The sequence below is a fragment of the Mangifera indica genome, chromosome 15 (assembly GCF_011075055.1).
Source record: "Mangifera indica cultivar Alphonso chromosome 15, CATAS_Mindica_2.1, whole genome shotgun sequence".
Lineage (NCBI taxonomy): Eukaryota > Viridiplantae > Streptophyta > Magnoliopsida > Sapindales > Anacardiaceae > Mangifera > Mangifera indica.
In genome coordinates, this window is record NC_058151.1 from 1130116 (window position 1) to 1150196 (window position 20081).

The window sequence follows — 20081 nt, forward strand, 5'->3', positions numbered from 1 at the left end:
TTGGGAAATGGAAATATTTCAATAACCAATAAGATTCATACATACTAATTAAGCTCAATTACAAGGTTACACTAGCTAAAACAAGTGATGACAATTCTAATCATCTACGTACAATTTAATCTACTAAATTAGTCAATAGAAATGCTGGTTAATGTCTACCCCATTTCTTTTATTTATGCAAATCTTCTGCGAAACTTCTTGTTAGGTTTGGAATCTGAAACTGAAACTATCATTAGTAGACTTATCAATAGTTTTATCAAACTTATGAATATTAATTTGAATACTAATGATGATACGTCACCACATATGTGGGTAGTTTTAAAAAATCATATTTAATCATATGGTGACACATTATCGTTATATTCAAAATAATATTCATTGTAAATATGCAAACTTATTAGTAGAATGTTTGTTGGATTTGTTGAGCGAGCTCCTCCGCACTCAGTTGGCATTCAATTCCAATCTATCAACAAAACAAAACAATTCTTCGATTAATTTCAACTATAAATGGAAGCAGCGTAGGGAAGAATCTAGAGAAACACTAGCTTTCAGAAATGCATCATGTTCTTTAAGAGACATGTATTGAACTTTAGAATCAGTAGCAGTGCAGTACGATTGTCCGTTTTAATCGAGAGTACTGCAAATTATTAAAGATAAAAGAGTACTTCTAATACAGTTTCTCCGTTTAGAGTACTTATAAATGGAGCTAACTTTCATGGTCTAATTAATTCTCACTATTAAGTGTCACATTTTTCAAAAAAAAAATGATTCAAACTTTGGCTCTTCTGTCAAGAAAATCCCTAAATTTGAGCAAGATTCTAAGTGTGTGTGTATATATATATATATATATTGTCTAGTCTTATTCAAAAGACAATAGCACTATGAACAAAATGAAAAAATGTTCATGGGTCGTTATGGAAAAAGACAGGTCTTAAAAAATATATATATAATTCTCATTTTTTAATATATAATATTAAATATATAAAAAATATATTATTTTATAGATAAAATTAAAAATAATATAATCTAATCTAATAAATGTTAGAAGTTCAAATCAATCAAGTGAGATAGAGTTTTACCTTAATTGTGAAGGAGTTAAGCATGGTTTCATCAAGAGTGTTGATTTTCACGTTGAGAATCTCCAGGGAGAGGTCTTCAAGAGCGGCTATTATTTTCAGAGCTTGGCCAGGTATCCTTGGAGAAACCGTCTTCAGAAGAACGTTAGGGCCTGAAAACTTGACCTCAACATCAGCAATGGCAGACTTCGAATTGGCAACAGGCTCATTAACATTGTCAATGGAGGAAGTACTTGAAGAACAAGGAGATGGTTCAACCGAACCAGGCTTAGTCGGAGATAGGTAACCCTGCTGCAACCTCGGTCGGTAAGGGCTTCCCGGCTGCGGAGTTCTCGGACTTATGGGTAGGTTCAGCCTCGGACTTAGAGGCGGTTTTCTAGGGCTAAGTGGCAAAGGCCTTGGACTTGAAACTATTCTGGGGCTTAACACTTCACTGTAAACTTTTCTTTGCTTCTTGGCTTCGAGTGATTGCAGAACTTGCTGCAACTCATTGATGTAATCAACAACACCTCCAATTATCGAAGCTTGATCCCCCTAACCCAAAACAAAATACACAAATGAACAGAAGATCTTAAATTTGGACTTGGAGAAGAAGTTGATCGATGGCTTACTCTTTTGACATAGAAGCAAGGCATGAGAGATCGCAACACTAAGAGGTGCTCGTTCATTTGCTTTCTCCGATTGCGCTCCACCGTTATGTGAGACATTCTTTGTTGCCCATCTGGGATTGCTTCATCGGAGGAGATGGTGGCCGCGTTAATCTTCCGTCTCTTACTCTTGGGTGAAGTTTCAAGCTCGGTTTCTGTCTCAGCAATGGCGCCTTTTTCTTCTTGATAGCAGCTGTTTACAGTTTTATCCAGCGGTGTGACTGGGGGGAAGTCAGTGAAGCTATCTAAGCTCTCAAAAATGGCGAAGAGGTCATCCTCGGCCAACTCTGGTTCATCAAAAAAATCAGATAAACAATCACCCATTTGACCTTTTCTTTTCTTTTCTTGTCGAAACAAGAAAGATTTTTTTTTCTTTCCCGGAAAGTGCTCAGGTTGGAGACAGAAGTGAAGTGAGAGTGGAACCCAGATATCCAAGAAAATTAAGGGTGATTGTCAAGATCAAGAAAAAGATACTAAAAGGAGTAAATAGGAGAGCTGATATGAAAGGGACTAATTAAACTATCACCATCACCTCTTATTTTGATGGCCTTTCTTATGAAATCAAAAAATTTGAGCTTTTTGCCGTCTCTTGCTGGGTTCTTACCTGGAATAAGGGTTCGTTCCAGTGAAGCACAAAATTCCAAGAACTCAAAATGAAGCAAACAATAGATATGGAGATAGAGGGAGAGAGAGGGACAGCAGCTTCGTGGAAGTAAGCCATATAAGATGGAGAAGATGGAAGATAATTATGAAGAATAGTAGAAATTAATGTTGAAATTAATAAGACTAGTGGGGCAGTGGAGGATTTTTTTTTAAATCTTGAAATATTATGATTGAATATGCATGCATGTATTCTAGACCACTATTGCTTCTAGCGCATGTTTAAAATTAACCATTGATGAACAATTTTGTTTGCATCAAGGAAACACATAAACTTTTAGTAGAGTTTGAGACATTTACCCGAATCTCATTAATTGGATGATTGACCATTTTGTTCATCTATCTCAATCAAACACTTAAAAGCTGTATACACAGAAAATGATATTACCTGAGCTAATATAAATTTTAGGAAAACTACATCTTAAAACTAACTATTGGAATTTGAGAGCTTAAACTCATATAAACCCCTAAAAACTTATATTTTTCAATATGAGATTGTTGTCTACTAACTCTCTATTAACTCTAAGTGAACATTGCAATACCGATATTACCATCCGTGTCACATGATTACAATTAGATGACATGATAATGACTTTAATACTAAATATTATAAATCTTAGGATAATCACATCAATCTCAAAAGTTGGCTATTGAAATTGAACAATTTAAAATCATATAAACTCGTTACTAGAATCCTATATTTTTGAATATGAGATCTCATATCATACACTTGAGATCATAACATGAGAAAATGAAAAGGATTCAAAATGATCCAATATTTGAACTTTATCTTCTGTCCCAAAACATTTTTCATCAAGTGCATTATCAAATATTTGTCAAATTATGCAGGCCATGCATGATGAAAGAAAGCCGTCCTCCTCTGGTAATTAATCCTTCTGTGTGTGTTATGTCAAAGAAAGGTTCTGTCGTAACTATTAATCATGATGTCCATATTTCGAAAAATCAGTATGGTTTTGATTCGTTTTCAATAGTAGACAAACAGTAAAAAGAACACTTATATTAGTGATAGGGCATTGAAAGGGGTGAAATCCGTGAAGGGCATGGTTTTTGAACACTTTAAAGTGCCAGTTTCTAATTGACGTCCATTAATGTTTTACGAATATACATGGCGTTATGTTTATAGCTGACAATGAGACCAAACTTTCACTCATCAACCATCTTAAATTGACAGAATTTTAAGTGTTCCACTGTTGATAAATGAATAGATGCTAGCAGCAGTAGAGATTAGGTGATCGAGCAGTGATAGCTAAATCTCATGTAGTAAATTATAGATCCATTTGTTAGCAAAAAACTCAAGTTTATATTTTAAATTTAGTAAATCTGATGCATAAAGTTGATGAAAGAGTCTTAAATTTACTAGATATATGCAACTTTGCAGGCCTACTTTAACAAAATATCACATAATTATTACGGGCGGATTTAATCTACACAGAGTTGAGTTTAGAATTGGTTTGACTTGATCGAATGCATAATGTCTAACTTAAGCTCATTATAGCTAATACATAGTGTTATCGGAGCATTATATATGGTATAAATATTGTCATTTGAATGATAAATAATATCATTAACGAGATAAATTATGTCATAAAATGAACAAATAAGTAAATTTCGAATCAAACTTTTAAATTTAAACTTCAGTTTAAAATCAATTCATTTGAACTGAGTCATGGATTTGATGCGAGGCCACTTAGATCGGATTCACTCTTATTGTAAATGACAAAGATACCCTAAGGTAGTGGTTAGGTTTAAATAAAGGAGGTTCTTCAAATTTGAATGTGATGCTGTCAGAAATTCCTGACTGCCGCTTTTGGGTATTGCTGCTTCAAATTCATCCAGCCGTCCACCTTGAGCCAAATTATACTGACATGATCGACAGAACCTGCTTGTTTACAGTCATGAATTTCCCTTTTTTTCAATTTCAATGAACTTATTCACGTTAACTTTGTAAAAGAAATTTAACAGATTCTTTATGCGAAGCCAGGAGGTACAAGAGGAATCATATGCAAACTTAAGTTTCTGTGTGAGAAATTTACATGGCACTGACTCGAAGCAGCTGCAGGTTACATGGTACTGGAAGCCATGAATGCAGACTGGTTAAGAAAGACATGGTTAAGGTACGGTAATAGTTATGTCAATTTCTTCTGTTTCTTATTGAAGCTGGATGCATGTTGATGATTGAAGGGAAGGGAAGTTTGCAATAGACTGATACCTGAATGTAAAAGTGGTCAGAAACAGCACTGAAACGAATCTATATTTACAAATTTAATAAATTTCCGGCATGAATTAAGGCCGTAGTTTTTGTATCATCGGGAAAATTTTATGTTGTAAAGCAAAAAGTGGATAATATTCTTCACAAAATCTCTGTATCAAAAATATATATCTGCTGTATTTGTATCATCAAAGGCTGCCATTGATGTGAATGTGGTGGCTGTTGCTAAAATCTAAGGGTGGGGTGGATCTCATAGGGCCGGCTCCATTCTAAATCAGTTTGTCTATTTTTTTGGTAATATTGTTTGTCTCATCAATGATATTTATTAACAAAAGTCAATATAAACTCTATCACTGTTTATAAAAATTAATAATATCTAATTATTGTTTACAAAAATCAATATAAACTCATCACCAGTCACATAAATAGGCTCTAACTTGACGATTCGATTTGAGATTAACTCATTTATTCATTCGATAATATTATTAAGTTCGTTGCATATATTTTACAAATTTAGAAATGGGAAGAGGTGAACTAGGGTTTTGCACATATGCCAACTTAACCCTATTTGAAGAAGGAGATAGAACTGAAAATTAATGATGAATGGAGCATTTATTAGCAATTAAATTGGTTTTGGGGAAGAGTGCTCAATGATGAATTAAGGAAGAAAAGAACCAAAGGAAGAGAGAGAGAGAGAGAGAGAGAGAGAGAGAGAGGAGTATATATATATAAACTTGAAATGGGAAAGAGTTTGAACTAGGGTTTTGCACATATGCCAACTTAACCCTAACTAAAGAAAGAGATAGAACTGAAAATTAATGATGAATGGAGCATTTATTAGCAATTAAATTGGTTTGGGGGAGTGCTTAATGATGAATTAAAGAAGAAAAGAACCAAAGGAAGAGAGAGAGAGAGGAGTTTGGTGAGAATAGTAAATGTGAAAATTGATGGTTGATAGGAAGATTTTGGCTACATTTCAGGTATAACAATAACCATGAAATTTTCATGAAACGCATTCCCATGCGGAAAACTTGCAATTACTCCTCCTCTCCCACTCTTGCTGCTCTGCAACAATAAGAGAGAGAGAGAGAGAGAGAGCCCTCCATAGAAAACTAGAAGGATCATCGTTGGCACGGAGATGCCGTGTCTGCTCTCATTGAAAGCCCACCATCACCTTTAAAATATGGAACTCCCAACACAGACAAGATGCAGATTTTGCAGAATACTTTTCATCGTCACTGCCTTCGTCATTTATTATTTCTTCTTCAATTTGAGTTTCTGTGTTTATTACTATTAATTGAATTTTGTTTCTCTCTCACTCCTCATTCATATGTTCACGTATATGTTCAGTTTGTCGTGTTTTCAATACTGTCATTTGAAGGCCATCTCTAATTAAAAGCATGGTTTTCAGTAGCTAATTTCAATCAAAACACATGATATTTCTAAATGTTACCTTCAGCTTGGACATCTCTTCTATCTCCATAGTTGTTAGAGAAGAAGACACTTATGAATGACATATATTACTCCAATAAATCTCATTATGCTCATCAGAAATCCCAGAAAATTATTCAATATATCCACCTTCTATTATTTAAGATTTATAGAATACTAAGCTATAGATTTGATTCTACTAATATTTTATTAAAAATAATAATAATAAAGGTTACCATAATGATATAATCTTTAGAATTGATAAGTATAAATAATTATTATAATCAATATATTATTTTACTTAAATGTCTTAAATATTATTGTATATAATTATTTTAAAATATTTTTTATATTATCTATTATATTAATTTAAAATAAAAATATTTTTGTCTTAAAACAAAATTAAGATTATTAATTATTTTTATATATAAAAGATAAAAATGATAACCAGATTATAATAATAATAAAATATTTTATTATTTGATAATTAAATAATATTAATAAGAAATAAATTATCGAAACAATCTTGATTACTTTAAACTTGAACACCCCCAAATATCAGTCCCATTAAGTTATAAAATTTCATAGCAACGAATCAAGAAATTTTATTTAATGGGTGGATTATTCGACATCAAATTGAATCTATAATATCGATTTCAAATCCGTTTGATATCACTTGGTAGGGCAAATTTGTGAACAGTGATGAGTTTATAATGAAATGCTGAGTGCAGATACATATAGCTAAGCTAGGTGTACGTAAACACAAATTTAATAAAGAGATCATTTAAAGCCTACAAGGTAACCTATGTGAACTGAACATTTGTGTATATATGTATGAGACAAAACTGAAGAACAGTTTTCAAGAATAAATAACCTGGGTCCTGCTACAACTTCATTCACTTCTCCTGTCTCTGAAACGTCATTTACTATCACCACGGAATCTATAAGCAAGACATTACTGCGCTTTCACCTTCCCCTCTGTCTCTCTCTCTCTTCTTCTTCATTATCTTCTTATATAAAATTTAAATCATATTGCATGGTGTTACCTATAATTTATTAGGCCAAATGACTATTTCTCATCCAAAGATTGATACACACCCAATATTTTATTTGTTAATTATTTAAAATCTAAATATTTATCTATTTATTAAATTTTATTGTTATTATCAGAGGTAAAATTATTATTTATGAAAATATTTGAAAAAAAAATTATCATATTTTCTCTCTTACGTTTAAAAATTTAACAAAATTTTTCTCACTCAAAATTTGAAAAATCAACATTTCACCCTAAATTTATTCAGCCACCACTACTGGTGGCCAGAGATAAAAACAACTTCATTTGAAAAAACCTTAGGGGGTCTCATCGCCGTCTGGAATCATGTTTGGAAAAATGGTAGAGGTTTCGTTGCCACATGGAATCACATCTTTGTTGATGGTTTTGGTCGATCAATGACGGTTGGGAATGAAGCGGGATTGAGAGAAAAGTTAGAAGGGAGCGAGAAGGCCATCGTCTCCGTCTCTAGCCTTCGACAATGGTGGCTAGAAAAACCCTAGGGTGAAATATTAATTTTTCAAACTTTGAGTGGGGGAGAATTTGTTAGATTTTTACATTTGAAGAGGGAATGTAATAAATTTTTAAATATTTTAATAAATGACAATTTTACTTTTGGTAGTACTAATAAAATTTAATAGATGAATATATATTTAAATTTTCGATATTAATAAATGAGAAATTGGGTTTGCATCAAGCCCTGGGTGGAAAATAGTCATTTGGCCAATTTATTATAAGCATAAAATTTTTTATACGCGTTTTGGGGTTTATGTGCAGTCCCAATCGGATGGGTATGGATGTCGGATTGCCCAAATTTGGACCCACTGACTTGATGACCCATTTTTATATATCATGTCCCCATTCTGCCCTATAACCGTTGAGGCTTAAGCTTTGGTTCATCTCCCCCTTCCTCCTCCATTAATTTCTGTGTAATAGAAACAAATCATGAAATCTTTTAGTGTGTTTTAAGATGTTGAAGTTAATGTTGCTGCTCTTGGGTCCTACTTTGTTTATATAATTTATTGGGGTTATTATTTTTTGAGTGAATTACAATTTTTTTTTTTTTTACTGAATTACTTTTTCCACCTAAGATTTGGTTAAGTAATATTTTTTCATCTTTCGAATACGTAAATCATATTTTATCTTAACTATTTTACTTTTTCAAAATTATCACATTACATTAAATTAATAAAATTATCATATCATCTTATTAGATATCAAATTATATCAACACTATTTTCTTTTCACCCACCTTCTTACCTTGATAATCTATTACTCATTCTTAACCTAGCAAGTCATGATCTCTCTAGCGCCCATCATCTATCAACTCTATATTGTATGCTTGCTTGACCCTCCATCACCACTATTGTCACTACTAAGCCGTCATCGCTCATCATGCTTGCCTTTTTCTTTGCATGTGCTTCATTAAAACTATCAAGTCAAGGATTCACTCTAAGTCATCATGCTTGCCCTTTTCACCTATAACTTCTCTTTGCATGTCGACCTCCCATTCTAACTATTCTATTAGTTTTGATGTCTATCTACAATGTCTTTATTGTTATTGAAGTCTTTGTGTGTGGCTGCAATGCACAAAGCATTTGCAAGGCTTATTAAATAGTAGATGACATGTTGTGGTTGTTTAGGTCATTGTAGCTATGGTTCCCAAAATTGTGGGAAATGAATTACAAATTTCAAATTTATAAAAAGGTTAAACTGTCCGTATTTAAAATATTAAATAAGAAAACATTATTTTTTTCACTTTTTTTTTTATAAATTTTTAGATTAAATCACAGCTAAATTTTGCGTAGATAAGTATGATTTATATATTAAATATAAAAAAAAAAGTGATTTAAAACCAAATTTCTATATAGTATGCATACATGCTTCTGCTACAAATGAGCTCATATTGGTCATTGTTAAATTTTTTTTTTTTTTAAAATCTTTTTCTCAATGGAAAATAATGAACTTTTGGACAAACTAAATAAAAGCCTAGTTAATTAAAATGGAACCACCAGTTTCTCAGTCTGGGAAGAAAATATTAAAATATGTAAGTTTGAATGGCATCTCTTATAATTGATCACCGTTGATGAATCTTCCTTCTTAGTCAGATGATGAGCATTCAAAAAAATTGAAACGACTTGTCATTTGCATTTTGCTCGATTGTTATTATCTTTCTTCATAGATTTGTGTGGAGAGTACTGTTTCTCTGCATGGTTGAGTTAATAAAAAAGGGACAAAGTGGGTGAGTGTCCAGTGATGGATTTAAGCCAAAGTCTAATTGAAACAAAGGCTATTCTGAGTTCTGTGCCTCACTTGAATAGTAAACTGTAACACCGAAAAAGGTATATAGTAATATAACATCCTGATCTATATAACCTAACATACAATTCTTTACGATTTTATTTAAACACATATTAATAGTTTAGAAACTTATAAATTATTTAATTAGTGTTCTCTTGATATTTTTAGGTAATGTGAGATATACATACATACCCAATATTTTTTTTATATTTTGTCTCTATAAGATTTGTATAAAACTCTTACAAGTAATGTTAAAGAAAGAGAATAATTGTTAGAAAAGAAGAAAATAAAGAATTATCAGAAAAAAAAAAAATCATTTACAAAGGTAAACTCTCACACTAATGTTGATCATGAGTCAAACTCGAATTTGACAAATTGAAATTGTTTTAACTCAAGCTTAACATATTCGATTTGAATAATAAGTTGCATTGAGGCCATTCATTATGATGGAATGTCAGCAACAAGTGTGTCACCTTAACTTCTATTAGGTACAAACAAGACCTTCTCAATTGTACACTTTCAATTCATCAAACTCTCCATTATTTATCCAAATTTCAAAGTACTTTTCACAGTTTTTTGAGGATGGGAAATCTATTTATGCTGGCTCTTGAAATCCAGCTGGTGGAATTTGTACATTGAGAAGAGATGGATGTAATGTAATATGAATTCAATTTGTCAATGTTTGGTGATCAAATCAGTTTGTGTCCATCAACAAGGAAACACAATAAAGGCAGGAGCAGTACCCCCCTTTGTTATATAATTTTATATCTTTTAAATATTTGAATTGGTCAATAATGATTAGGTTCAGATTCTGATTGAGCCAGCTTAGTCTTTGCTCAAAGATTAATTCGAATAACTCAAACTCAAATTAGGATAATAATCTTAACTAGAGTTAAAGTCAAGTTAACTTACATTTAGTAAGTGGTCAGAGAAGTTGATTGAAAATTTATCTTTTTCAAACAACTTTTCTCCTTCTCCGATTTCTTTTAAAGTGGTTTTTTATCTTCATCATCGTTAAAGACCCTATGTCTTCTTTTTCAACACTTTCCATTAATATAAGATCAAACTCAAACTAGCTTTTTTAGATTTAAAATAAATTCGAATTAACTTTTATTTGGGCTTGGTGAATCCACCCCATTAATAATGATGCTTTCTTTTTTAATTAAACCCATGTGTCGAGCCCACCACAAAACCCTTAAACACCATCCAAAGTTTATGGGCCCATCAAGCTTCTTCCGAAGGCCCATAATCTAGCGGTTCATCTTTTGGGCCAAAAAGGAAGCGCAATATGACCATGAACTTCAACGGGCTCAGTCAAACTTCCTCTGCAAGATTGTCTAATGCAGGTTTTCACTTATTTACAGTGTCAACTCTGTTCCCGGGAAATTGAAAAAACCTAAAAGTAAAAGAAAGGATTTTTGTATAATTATGCGAAAAGATTGAGTCACAGAGAGTTGAATGTTGGTGTTAGATTGATATGGAAGATAGAAAAGAGTGTTGCAGGTGCAGAGAATTGGAAGTTGAGATTGAGAAGAAGAAGAGTGAGTACAAAACTCTGGAGGCCAAGTTTAAAAAGTTAGAAGAAAAGGTGAAGACTTTGAAGAGGAGAAAGGACGGAAAGAGAAAGCTTTCTGGAATTGTGGACTTGACTGGAGATGATGATGAAGAAGAAGAAGAAGAAGAGAGGGTGATTGAGCTGATGATCGAGAACAGTGTTTTGGAATGTGAAAAGAAAAAGGCTGAGTCTGAAGTTGAGTTCCTGAAGCAAAAGTTGAGGGAAATGGAGATTAATTTCAGTGAAGCAGTTGAAGATAAACCCATGAATAATTCAGTTTCAGGTACAAAAATATATAATTTTTTAGTTGCAATCTTTATTCCATTTATGTTTTGATATGGAATTATTGTTTCTCTTGCGTTGTGATAGCATCAGTCTGTGTTTAATTTTACTTGTTGAAATAAGTCTATTGGCATATGAAACTGGGATGTGTTGAATAATGAATGGTGACAGTTTGTGCAGAATAATATCTTAAGCTGCATTTTATGTTTTTGCTTGGATGGCAGAAACTCCTCATAATGGCACAGTTTCTGAGCATGTTACTTGTCCTAAAGGAGATGAGGGAGGTCTCAGTTCAAAATCTAAAGTGGCATCATCTAGAAGACAAGTCAGAAAACATCTGGCATTTGATGAAGGGCAAAGTCCAGGCAAGAAAATAGCTCCATCGACGCCTAGCGTTGCTAGAACTGCTTCTCTGGGAATAATTGATGTGTGTGACAGTGATGAAGAACCTTATATGGCACATGTTGGAATACCTTCTGTCGATACACAGGGAAATAGAAATGTTGGCCTTCCAACTGATCATGCATTAGAAGGATTTGTGGGTAGTGATAAGGGGACTTCTAACAGAAGTGGGAAAAGGGCTCTTTTTAAGCACTGCCATGAGGAGGACACGACTGGTTTTGAGGATGATATCTCATTTATTTCGCCTCCTAAAAGAAAACGAGCTTCTAATGTTGTTACTAGTGATACAGAGAGTGATGATAAAAATGATGATTTTCCCATCGGTAAACTCAGGAGGCTGCATCTTCATGAAATAATTTCTGATCAAGTTCCTTCTGAAATGAATAGTTGTTCTGCGACTACTGCTGCTCCTGGAGCTGACAACATCACAAATCCCAAAACTCCTGCAAGGCGACGCCTGGTGTCATTGAAAAAGTGCTTAGAAAAGAGTGGGGTAGCAGAAGGTTCTTCAAGTAAGAGTAATGAAACTGAATGTCAACGTGGAATTCATACAGCTGAGGCTCTTTCAGATGATATATCGGAAGAGGATGGATCAGAGAGTGAGGGTGAGAGCTTGAATGGATTTATTGTGGAAAGCTCTGAAGTTTCAGATGTTGATGATGCTTCTAGTGAGACTATAGATGAATCCGATGACAATGAGGACTTTCATGATGTTTTATCTAGACTTAGAAGGAGCAAAGGTAAGAAATTGGAGTGGGAGTTTGAAGGAGACATGCTTGCAGCCTTTGGTAAGGATGCTGAACTGTGCATGAAGGCTGTATGTGCCCTTTATCGACAACAAACTCATGAAGAAAAAGCAAGCAAGGGATCTCTGGTCTACAATCACAGGGGTTTCAGCAAATTTGATGCACCCAGGTATGGATTTCCATATTTCCAGTCATGGTTAGTTCTTGAAGTAGCTGAACAGCAAATCAGCCACACTCATGCATTTAGTCATTACTTATGAACACTGTTATTCATGGTCGGAAAAAGTAAACTGGTAATGTGATTTAGATTCTTTTATAGACTTCAATGAAAATTGGTAATGTGATGTAGAATCAGCTTGTTTTCTCTTAAACTTTTTGTCACTTCCTGCACATGTGGATTGAAGGTATGAATTTCCTCGCTTTTAACAAGACAAATGTCGCTTGAGTTCTGAGAAAAGTTTCCCTATCAGTTCTCCCATATCAATACATCTGTCTGAATTAAGTGGTTGTTAATTCCATGATTTAACAACCCCCATAAATTCTTTCCTTTGCCACTGAAAAATGTTAGGATCATATATAATTGAAATTTAGTTCGACTCCAAACCGCAAATGTCAGTATGGCCCGAATGTTGTGCAAAATGCAAAAGCTTTTCAACCAGCATGCATTTAAAGCCAGCAGTCTAATTTTAGGGTCTCTCCCCTGCAGAACTCTAACTTCCTCAAATTAGTGATTTATAGAAACACCCTAGCATTTAGACCTTTATAATGTGGGGAGTGCCACTGCTCTGTATGGGGTAATAATTTTCCTGTAATGTTTTTGTTAGCAAATTGACAAGTCTATGTTCTTGATGTGCAAACGATGAGGAGATGCTAATTCCAATGCAATATATTTCTATATCTGCTTAGTGGGATCATTATAGCTAGCTGGGCTTAATTTTCCAAATATGTTAAATCTCAGTTGTTTTAAACTTGTTCTTTCTGAAATCTCTACTCTCTTTCTGATAGGGGCACTACTCTGGCTGAGTTTCTCACTGGGGGAGATCCACAAGGCAATCTGAAAAAATCTGTCAAGCAGTTGGAAGAGCATGACCATAAGGGAGTTGAGATGTGCAGAACGTTCGCAACTCACTACTCCAAGCAGTTGTTTGAGATCTACAAGAACAAGGAGGATCCTCTCTTTTTCCCTTGAGTTGCCCTGCCACTGCTTCAGATTCGAAAATATTACGAATCAGAGAACTGCATCTGGAAACCAAGTCGCAGAGAATGGCATTTCGTAATTTTTTTCCATTCACTGCATTGTATAATAATTAGTTTACTCAGATATGGCTTGTATTTCTAATATTACCGTAGAAACACAACGCAATGGTGTATTTGTGTGTATATGTTCCTATTATATAACTAAAATTGGTGTACATTTGATATTGCTGCCGAATGTTATAGAATGTTGCATAAGCAGTTCCTAGTAGTCATCTTACTGATTTTTTTGGATGTTTTTGGTACATTTTCCTGTCAGGGAGCTTGACTAGTTGGACAATTAAGAGCTAAAGATGGTGTTATAAATCCAAGTGGCAGACGAGTGGTCGTTGAAATACGAAAGATTTCTGCAAATGGTGACCTAGGCAGCATGCAAACTTAGAAGCTGAAGGTGTCAAAGGCCACCAAGAGAGCTATTCTGGGTTCCAAATGCCTGCTACATTACCCCAAGTATTGTAAATCTGATTATGAAGCCATGCCAAAATGGCAGCTGGATCGGAATATGGTTTGCCGGTCATTGGAAGTGTGGAAGAGAAGAGAAAATTTGCTTTAAATCAAGTGGACAAGAAATTGGAGTTTCATGTGGTTCAATTGCATGCATGTTCATTTTGAGCTTTTCATCTTTTAATTCACTACATAAGAAATTAATTTTCAAAAGTAATAATCCATGGAATCCTCTAATTGGACTTGTAGATTCAGCCTGAAGAAGATTTAATTCGAGATTAATTCAAAATCAATGACCTCTGTTTTCGAACTTAGTTTAAAAACCACTTTATTTTATATTTAATCCAAATGAGTTTGAATTCAAATATTTGAATCAATCAGTTTATATTTATATTAAGAAATATCAATTAAAAATATCAACCATATTATGATTATTGGTAAATATATATTTTTTAGAAATAATAATAATAAATAATTTTAATTGTCATATTACCATTTTAAAAAATATCACAACACTTTTTATCATTTTGAAATTTCTCAGATATATATCATATAATACAATATGACATAATATCGTATCAATTTTATTCGTCTTAAAATACGTATAGTATATTATTTATATGGTACACTATACTGATAACTATGTATATGATGGATGACTTTACAAAAAAAGTTGAACATTCCATTCTGGCAACAATTAATATAGAAGCTAACAACCTGTATAATATCTGTTTAAACATACAGCTTGGATTTACAATGAAAACAGCACATGCAGCAGCGAGGAGATGGACCCTGCCATTGCATTTGATTTGCATGCAAAATAAATAAACCAGCTCTAGTAAGCCTCCTATAAAACTGGTCGTTTTTGCTTCTCTGAACCATCTTCACCATCACCATCACCTTGTGCCTCTCCTCTCTTCTGTTTCATTTCTTTGCATTGGGGAATAATATTAATAATAAAAAATAGAGAAGAGATATAGAAGCAACAATGGCTGTTTTTTCTTTTTTGCATGTTATTGCCATTGTTGCTTTCACTTTCGCCATTGCTTTGCCTCAGCTGGCTCATGCCCAATCTGGCGCGGCACCTGCTCCTGCACCCACCAGCGACGGTATCTTTTTAAACCGTTTTTCTCTTTTTTTTTTTTTTTTTTTTTTTTGGGCTTTCTCTATATTCCATTTCAGTATTATTGAAAAAATTGGAGAAATAATCCATGGGCATGTGTAATTGCTGCAGGCACTTCAATCGACCAAGGAATAGCTTATCTCCTAATGCTGGTGGCATTGATTCTCACTTACCTCATTCATTGAAATGACTACAATGCTGCAGCACATTGATTGCCTTGATTATGCCATTTATTCGTTATTATTAATCTCCATTCATAGTAACATTTGTTCAAATTTTGGTTTATTTATATTTTCCTAGAGCAGTCATTATTACACAATCTTTTTTTTTTTTTTTGGGGGCAATTCAATCATACAGAGTTTATCTCAAACCGATCATCATTAATTTGAGTCAAACTTAATCCAACCTTTATTCAGATTTGGTTTAACTTAAATCCACCCAAAATCCCTCCAGACAGCTCTAAAAGTTTCACAACTTCCTGTGTATATTTCTGGGTTTTAGCAACAAAGTTTAACTGGCAAAACTGAGACCACCTCTCAGAAAATATAAAAACCAAATGGGGGAAAAATCAACTGCTTCCGTAAACACCCAAAGCAAGACAAAATTTTGCTCAAACGAGACAGTACATTTCCAGTAATCTAAAAACCAAAATTGTGTCGAAAAAAGGTCCTGTCTCTGCCACATGGTCATACAGGAATGCGGATCATCGGTGCATCGTTTTATTTTGCAGTCGTTTTGTTGATGTTAGGTATTTCTCTGATGCCCTCACCAAACATTTGATTCTGCTGACACAAGCAAAGCAGGTGCCCTGGTTCTAATTGTAAGCATTATTTTAACTGTTATGTAGAGCATACTTCACCACTTCATAGAATGAAACCACAATCCCAACTGAAGGTCCTACACGGGCAACACGAGGACCAACTCCTGTAAACAAACCCTTTATTCCCGAATCCCTGCATCAGAAAAGCTTTTGAGGTCACTATTATTAATACTTGCATTTTTATAAACTTATTTTACAATTATCCAGCAAGCCAAAAGTAATTTCTGATGCCCAAAATAAAAGTGGAAGCTGATACCATGTATAGACAACATTATTCAAGTCAACCATAGATTAGACCAGCCAAAACAACCAATAGATTCGGCAGCTACCTTCTAAGTTATAAACAATGAGGGGAAAGATTTAGGATAGTTAAGCAAACACCCAAAGAAATCTGTGAATCTGATTAACTAATAGTTAAAAGTAAAATTTGTAGTTTGGCTGACTAGGTGCAATCAGATGTTGACAGAACCAAAACACAGCATGGCCACAAAAAAGTTCATATCCCAACAAAAAAGAATCAGATATCAAAGTTCTTGTGAATAAATATTTCATACACAACTTAGTATAGTTCAAACAGAAATCTGAAAGGACATGAAATAAGAAATATACCTCCAAACCTCAATCAGTGTTTGCCGTGTTGTCATCCTCAATGCCCTGTCAGGATCTTTCTGAAATGAAGAAAAAACTAACACTTAACAAGTGCCTAAATGTTATTCCTCATAGCAATTTTCTAACATATATGACTGATAACTCACATCATCCTAGCCCAATCAAGAAAAATCATTCAAAACCTTTCAGGAATACCTCAATTTGCCTTCGGGTTTTTGCAACATCTAGAGGACATGTAGCAGCTCCAGCAAGGCTTCCAGCGACAAAACCAGCAGAAAAGTTTGCTCCTAGAACTCCTGCTGCATTGGATTCCTCACCAACCAGACTAAGAAGTTCTCTCCGGATCTATTCAAAAGAGAAAATAAAATGATATATGACAAATGAATGAAAACCTAGTGCACCTTAACAAGATATCAGTACAAAAAGAACAAAGTTTGAAAGAATGAGATCTCACAGGTTCAAGTGTGGACCAACAAATTGCTGAGAAAGGAACATCACGAGCAAGCTGGGTTCCCATGCCTGTCCAAAGCACGCGGTAGCCTTGCACTGTTACAAAAAGAGTGCCACTTTAATTGGAAATCCAGGAAACAACAAAAGTGTTCAATGCAATATGTTAACATGTATTCAAAAGTATCCTGTTAGTGATTGATTAAGCCTAGTTCAGAATATAGTCAAGTAGCAAATCAACTTACAGCTCTTTTGAACATTATTTGAGCTCTTAACATCAGAGACAACACCAAGTAGGGTCCTCCAGACACCAGGAGGCTTCTTACCGATTTGGGTCTCCTTGAATGCCTATTACCAAATAAAGGAAAATAATGACATAAAAAGATATGAATATAAAAAAAGGAAAGTAAAAAGATATCCAAATCAAACAAAGAAATAACAAAACAATTTGAGAAAGGCTGACAATCAAGAAAACACATAGGGAGTAAACAATAATTGGCTTAATATTAATTATTTTTTGAGAAATGTCAACATTGTTCATGGATAAAAATTTTGTCATACCAACTTGGACATTTCACGATAAAAATTTGTAATTCCACATAAAAGCCAGAACATAATGAAAATGGTAAACCTATAACTGAAATCATTCAAATCATAACCGGGCAAACAATTGCAAGTTACAGGGGAACCAAAAACTCTGTTTCTGCTAAAAATTTGAAAAAAATTCAACATAATGCTGGTTTACATTAACTGGCCATCCCTCAACAAAGCACACCAAATTACCATAAAAAGACCCCTAATTTTTTTGCTCACAAGTCCACCATATGTCCACTAACAAGCCAAAATGAGAATAAGAACACCACCTAAAGGCTGTCATTCCCCTAGGAAGGTGCCCATGCCACAAGTATCATAACCCAAGAAAAATTTATAAATTCAGGATCATCTCCCCTGAACATGCTTCCCAAAAAAATAATAATAATAAAATAAAAGTCAACATTGAACATTATAACCTGCATCCTGGTCCTGGCAAGTTCAATAGGGTAGCAAGTTGCGCAAGCTAATGAGCGTGCCAATGATCCTGCAACCAAAGGAACATATGGTGTTGCAAATGGAGCATTCCGGGTCGTTAAATCCTCTAACCAGTTGCGGAACACGTCATAGCAGGGCAGATAGATCCCCACCTGCACAGAAACATGAATGCCCATCAACTAAAGCACTCAACAATTATATAAACCGTACCAAATAATACACTTAAAACTGAAATCACCATTCCAAACTGATAAACTCACCGTTGGTACAGCCAACGCCAGACCAGCATTTGTGCCTCTCCACAGCCTTGAAAATCCTTCCTGCAAAAACAAAATGCAATGCAAGCACAAAAATGTTAGCATTTCTCCAACAATGCTAGAAAAATATTACAACCAGTTTTGGCACAAAAAAAATCATCAGAAATTGAATTAAAAAATCCAGTGCAAAAAATCGTTGCCACCAACCTGTCTTATAATTTTGTAAAAGACATCAAGGGTTCCCTTGTACTGAAAACAATCCGGAGGACAAATTGAAACAGTACCATGAACTCCGGCGCGGGCGCAAGACGGAGAACACCTTAAATCAGCAAACAACTGGCCAAAAAAATAAAACCAAGATCAAACGAATTCACAATGAATTTTCAACAAATAATAACAATAAAAAGCCAACATTAGCACAAAGCTCAATCAAACGCACCGTTCTCGGTCCAAAATATTCCATGCGAGTAACGATATTACTTAACGGATGCGAATAAGGGACTCCAGCAGCCTGCGCTTGCAGTCTCGTCTGAAAACAAATTTAACGAAAATGAAAAATGCAGACTTTCAACATTAATTAAATTTTTATATTTTTCAATTTTACAAAGAATATATCAGATTATTACCTTGGCTACATCAAGAGGATTAACAATAATTGCCGACAAAAAGGCAGCACCGGCTGCGGAGAAAGCTCTCACGCCAAATCCTAACTTCATATCAGATGGCGATGCACTGGCCGTTTGTTGAGACTGCGAAGTACTGAATCCTAGCTTCTCTCTATCAGAAACCACCAATTCCATCAACAGCAAGTCACGACCGTTGACGCCCATAGTTGCCGTTTGCTGGGAACTCATCCATGGATTCTGCGTTTTCACGGCCTCCGCCATCCCTACTAAAAACCCTAGCTAACCAATAACTTTAATAAAATTATTAAGAATCAAAATGTGAAACTATTTCATAATTTTTGAAGCACTTCTTTTACCTTTTTTTTCCTAATTCCTTGTGGAACAAGAAACGGCTTTACCTAAACAAACGGAAGACAGCGTTTGCGAGATTCCAAGGAAAGCGACCTTTCAAAAAAGCAGTAAATTTGTGGAAATAACGGTGGGGAAGGTTCTGTTCTCACTTGAATTCAACCAAGCAGCAGAAGTGAAAATTGGACTGCGCCGCTCATGGAGAGACAAACAAGGCCTTCCTGCGTTTATGTGGCAAGTGATTAGTGGCCGCCGTTAGGTTTCTAGGACTTTTCCCTGAGCCTAATTTACTTGCGTCATGCATGAGCCAATTTGTTTACCTAATAAAAATTATAATAATTATTATTATCCAATATTTTTTGGAAATTAACCATACATGAATAGAGGAAAAGGATAAAGAAACGGCTAGACCTATCCATTGGTTGAATCATTTGATTAGTAATTAAATTAATTATTTAATTTAAAAATAATTTTATATGATTCATTGTTAAATTATTTTATTATCAAAATAAATTTAGTTTAATAAAATATATATTCAAAATTGATATGAGTTCTTCAATTTAAGTTTTAATAAAGAATTTTAAAAATAAATTTTGATTCTTTTATACTAACTAAGTCGAACATAGTTTAACCGTCAAATTACCATGTCTAATCCAGTTTAACTCTAAAAATAATTTTTAAATAAACCAAAATCGTTTTTATTGACGGATAATAGTATAACGGTCAAACCAATTGATCCAATC

General features: G+C 34.0%; 4 protein-coding genes across 6 annotated transcripts; 2 read left to right on the forward strand and 2 right to left on the reverse strand.

The window, feature by feature from the left end:
- On the reverse strand, positions 1 to 2411 carry LOC123198305 (transcription factor SPEECHLESS). Its single transcript, XM_044612992.1, has 3 exons — positions 1688 to 2411; positions 1080 to 1610; positions 1 to 463 (listed from the first exon to the last, which is right to left on the reverse strand). The coding sequence occupies exons 1-3, from the start codon at positions 2045 to 2047 to the stop codon at positions 398 to 400; spliced, it is 957 nt and encodes a 318-aa protein (XP_044468927.1). The 5' UTR covers positions 2048 to 2411; the 3' UTR covers positions 1 to 397.
- An 8316-nt stretch (positions 2412 to 10727) lies between these two features.
- LOC123197159 lies at positions 10728 to 13846 on the forward strand. The gene is made up of 3 exons (XM_044611322.1): positions 10728 to 11234; positions 11458 to 12550; positions 13387 to 13846. The coding sequence occupies exons 1-3, from the start codon at positions 10874 to 10876 to the stop codon at positions 13568 to 13570; spliced, it is 1638 nt and encodes a 545-aa protein (XP_044467257.1). The 5' UTR covers positions 10728 to 10873; the 3' UTR covers positions 13571 to 13846.
- A 1097-nt stretch (positions 13847 to 14943) lies between these two features.
- On the forward strand, positions 14944 to 15448 carry LOC123197358 (arabinogalactan protein 41-like). The gene is made up of 2 exons (XM_044611618.1): positions 14944 to 15188; positions 15314 to 15448. Exons 1-2 carry the CDS (start codon positions 15068 to 15070, stop codon positions 15385 to 15387), a joined length of 195 nt encoding a protein of 64 aa, XP_044467553.1. The 5' UTR covers positions 14944 to 15067; the 3' UTR covers positions 15388 to 15448.
- Positions 15449 to 15668: 220 nt separating this feature from the next.
- Positions 15669 to 19530, reverse strand: LOC123197357 (mitochondrial carrier protein MTM1-like). Of its 3 annotated transcripts, none has more exons than XM_044611615.1 (11): positions 19389 to 19530; positions 18991 to 19265; positions 18804 to 18893; positions 18572 to 18700; positions 18368 to 18427; positions 18089 to 18259; positions 17324 to 17426; positions 17086 to 17177; positions 16827 to 16976; positions 16632 to 16690; positions 15669 to 16155 (listed from the first exon to the last, which is right to left on the reverse strand). In XM_044611615.1, exons 2-11 carry the CDS (start codon positions 19249 to 19251, stop codon positions 16035 to 16037), a joined length of 1236 nt encoding a protein of 411 aa, XP_044467550.1. In that variant the 5' UTR covers positions 19252 to 19265; positions 19389 to 19530; the 3' UTR covers positions 15669 to 16034. The 3 variants fall into 3 exon arrangements, with proteins under 3 accessions (XP_044467550.1, XP_044467552.1, XP_044467549.1); XM_044611617.1 differs by having other exon boundaries at positions 18991 to 19269; positions 19389 to 19519; XM_044611614.1 differs by having other exon boundaries at positions 19347 to 19519.
- Between the last annotated feature and the right edge of the window lie 551 nt (positions 19531 to 20081).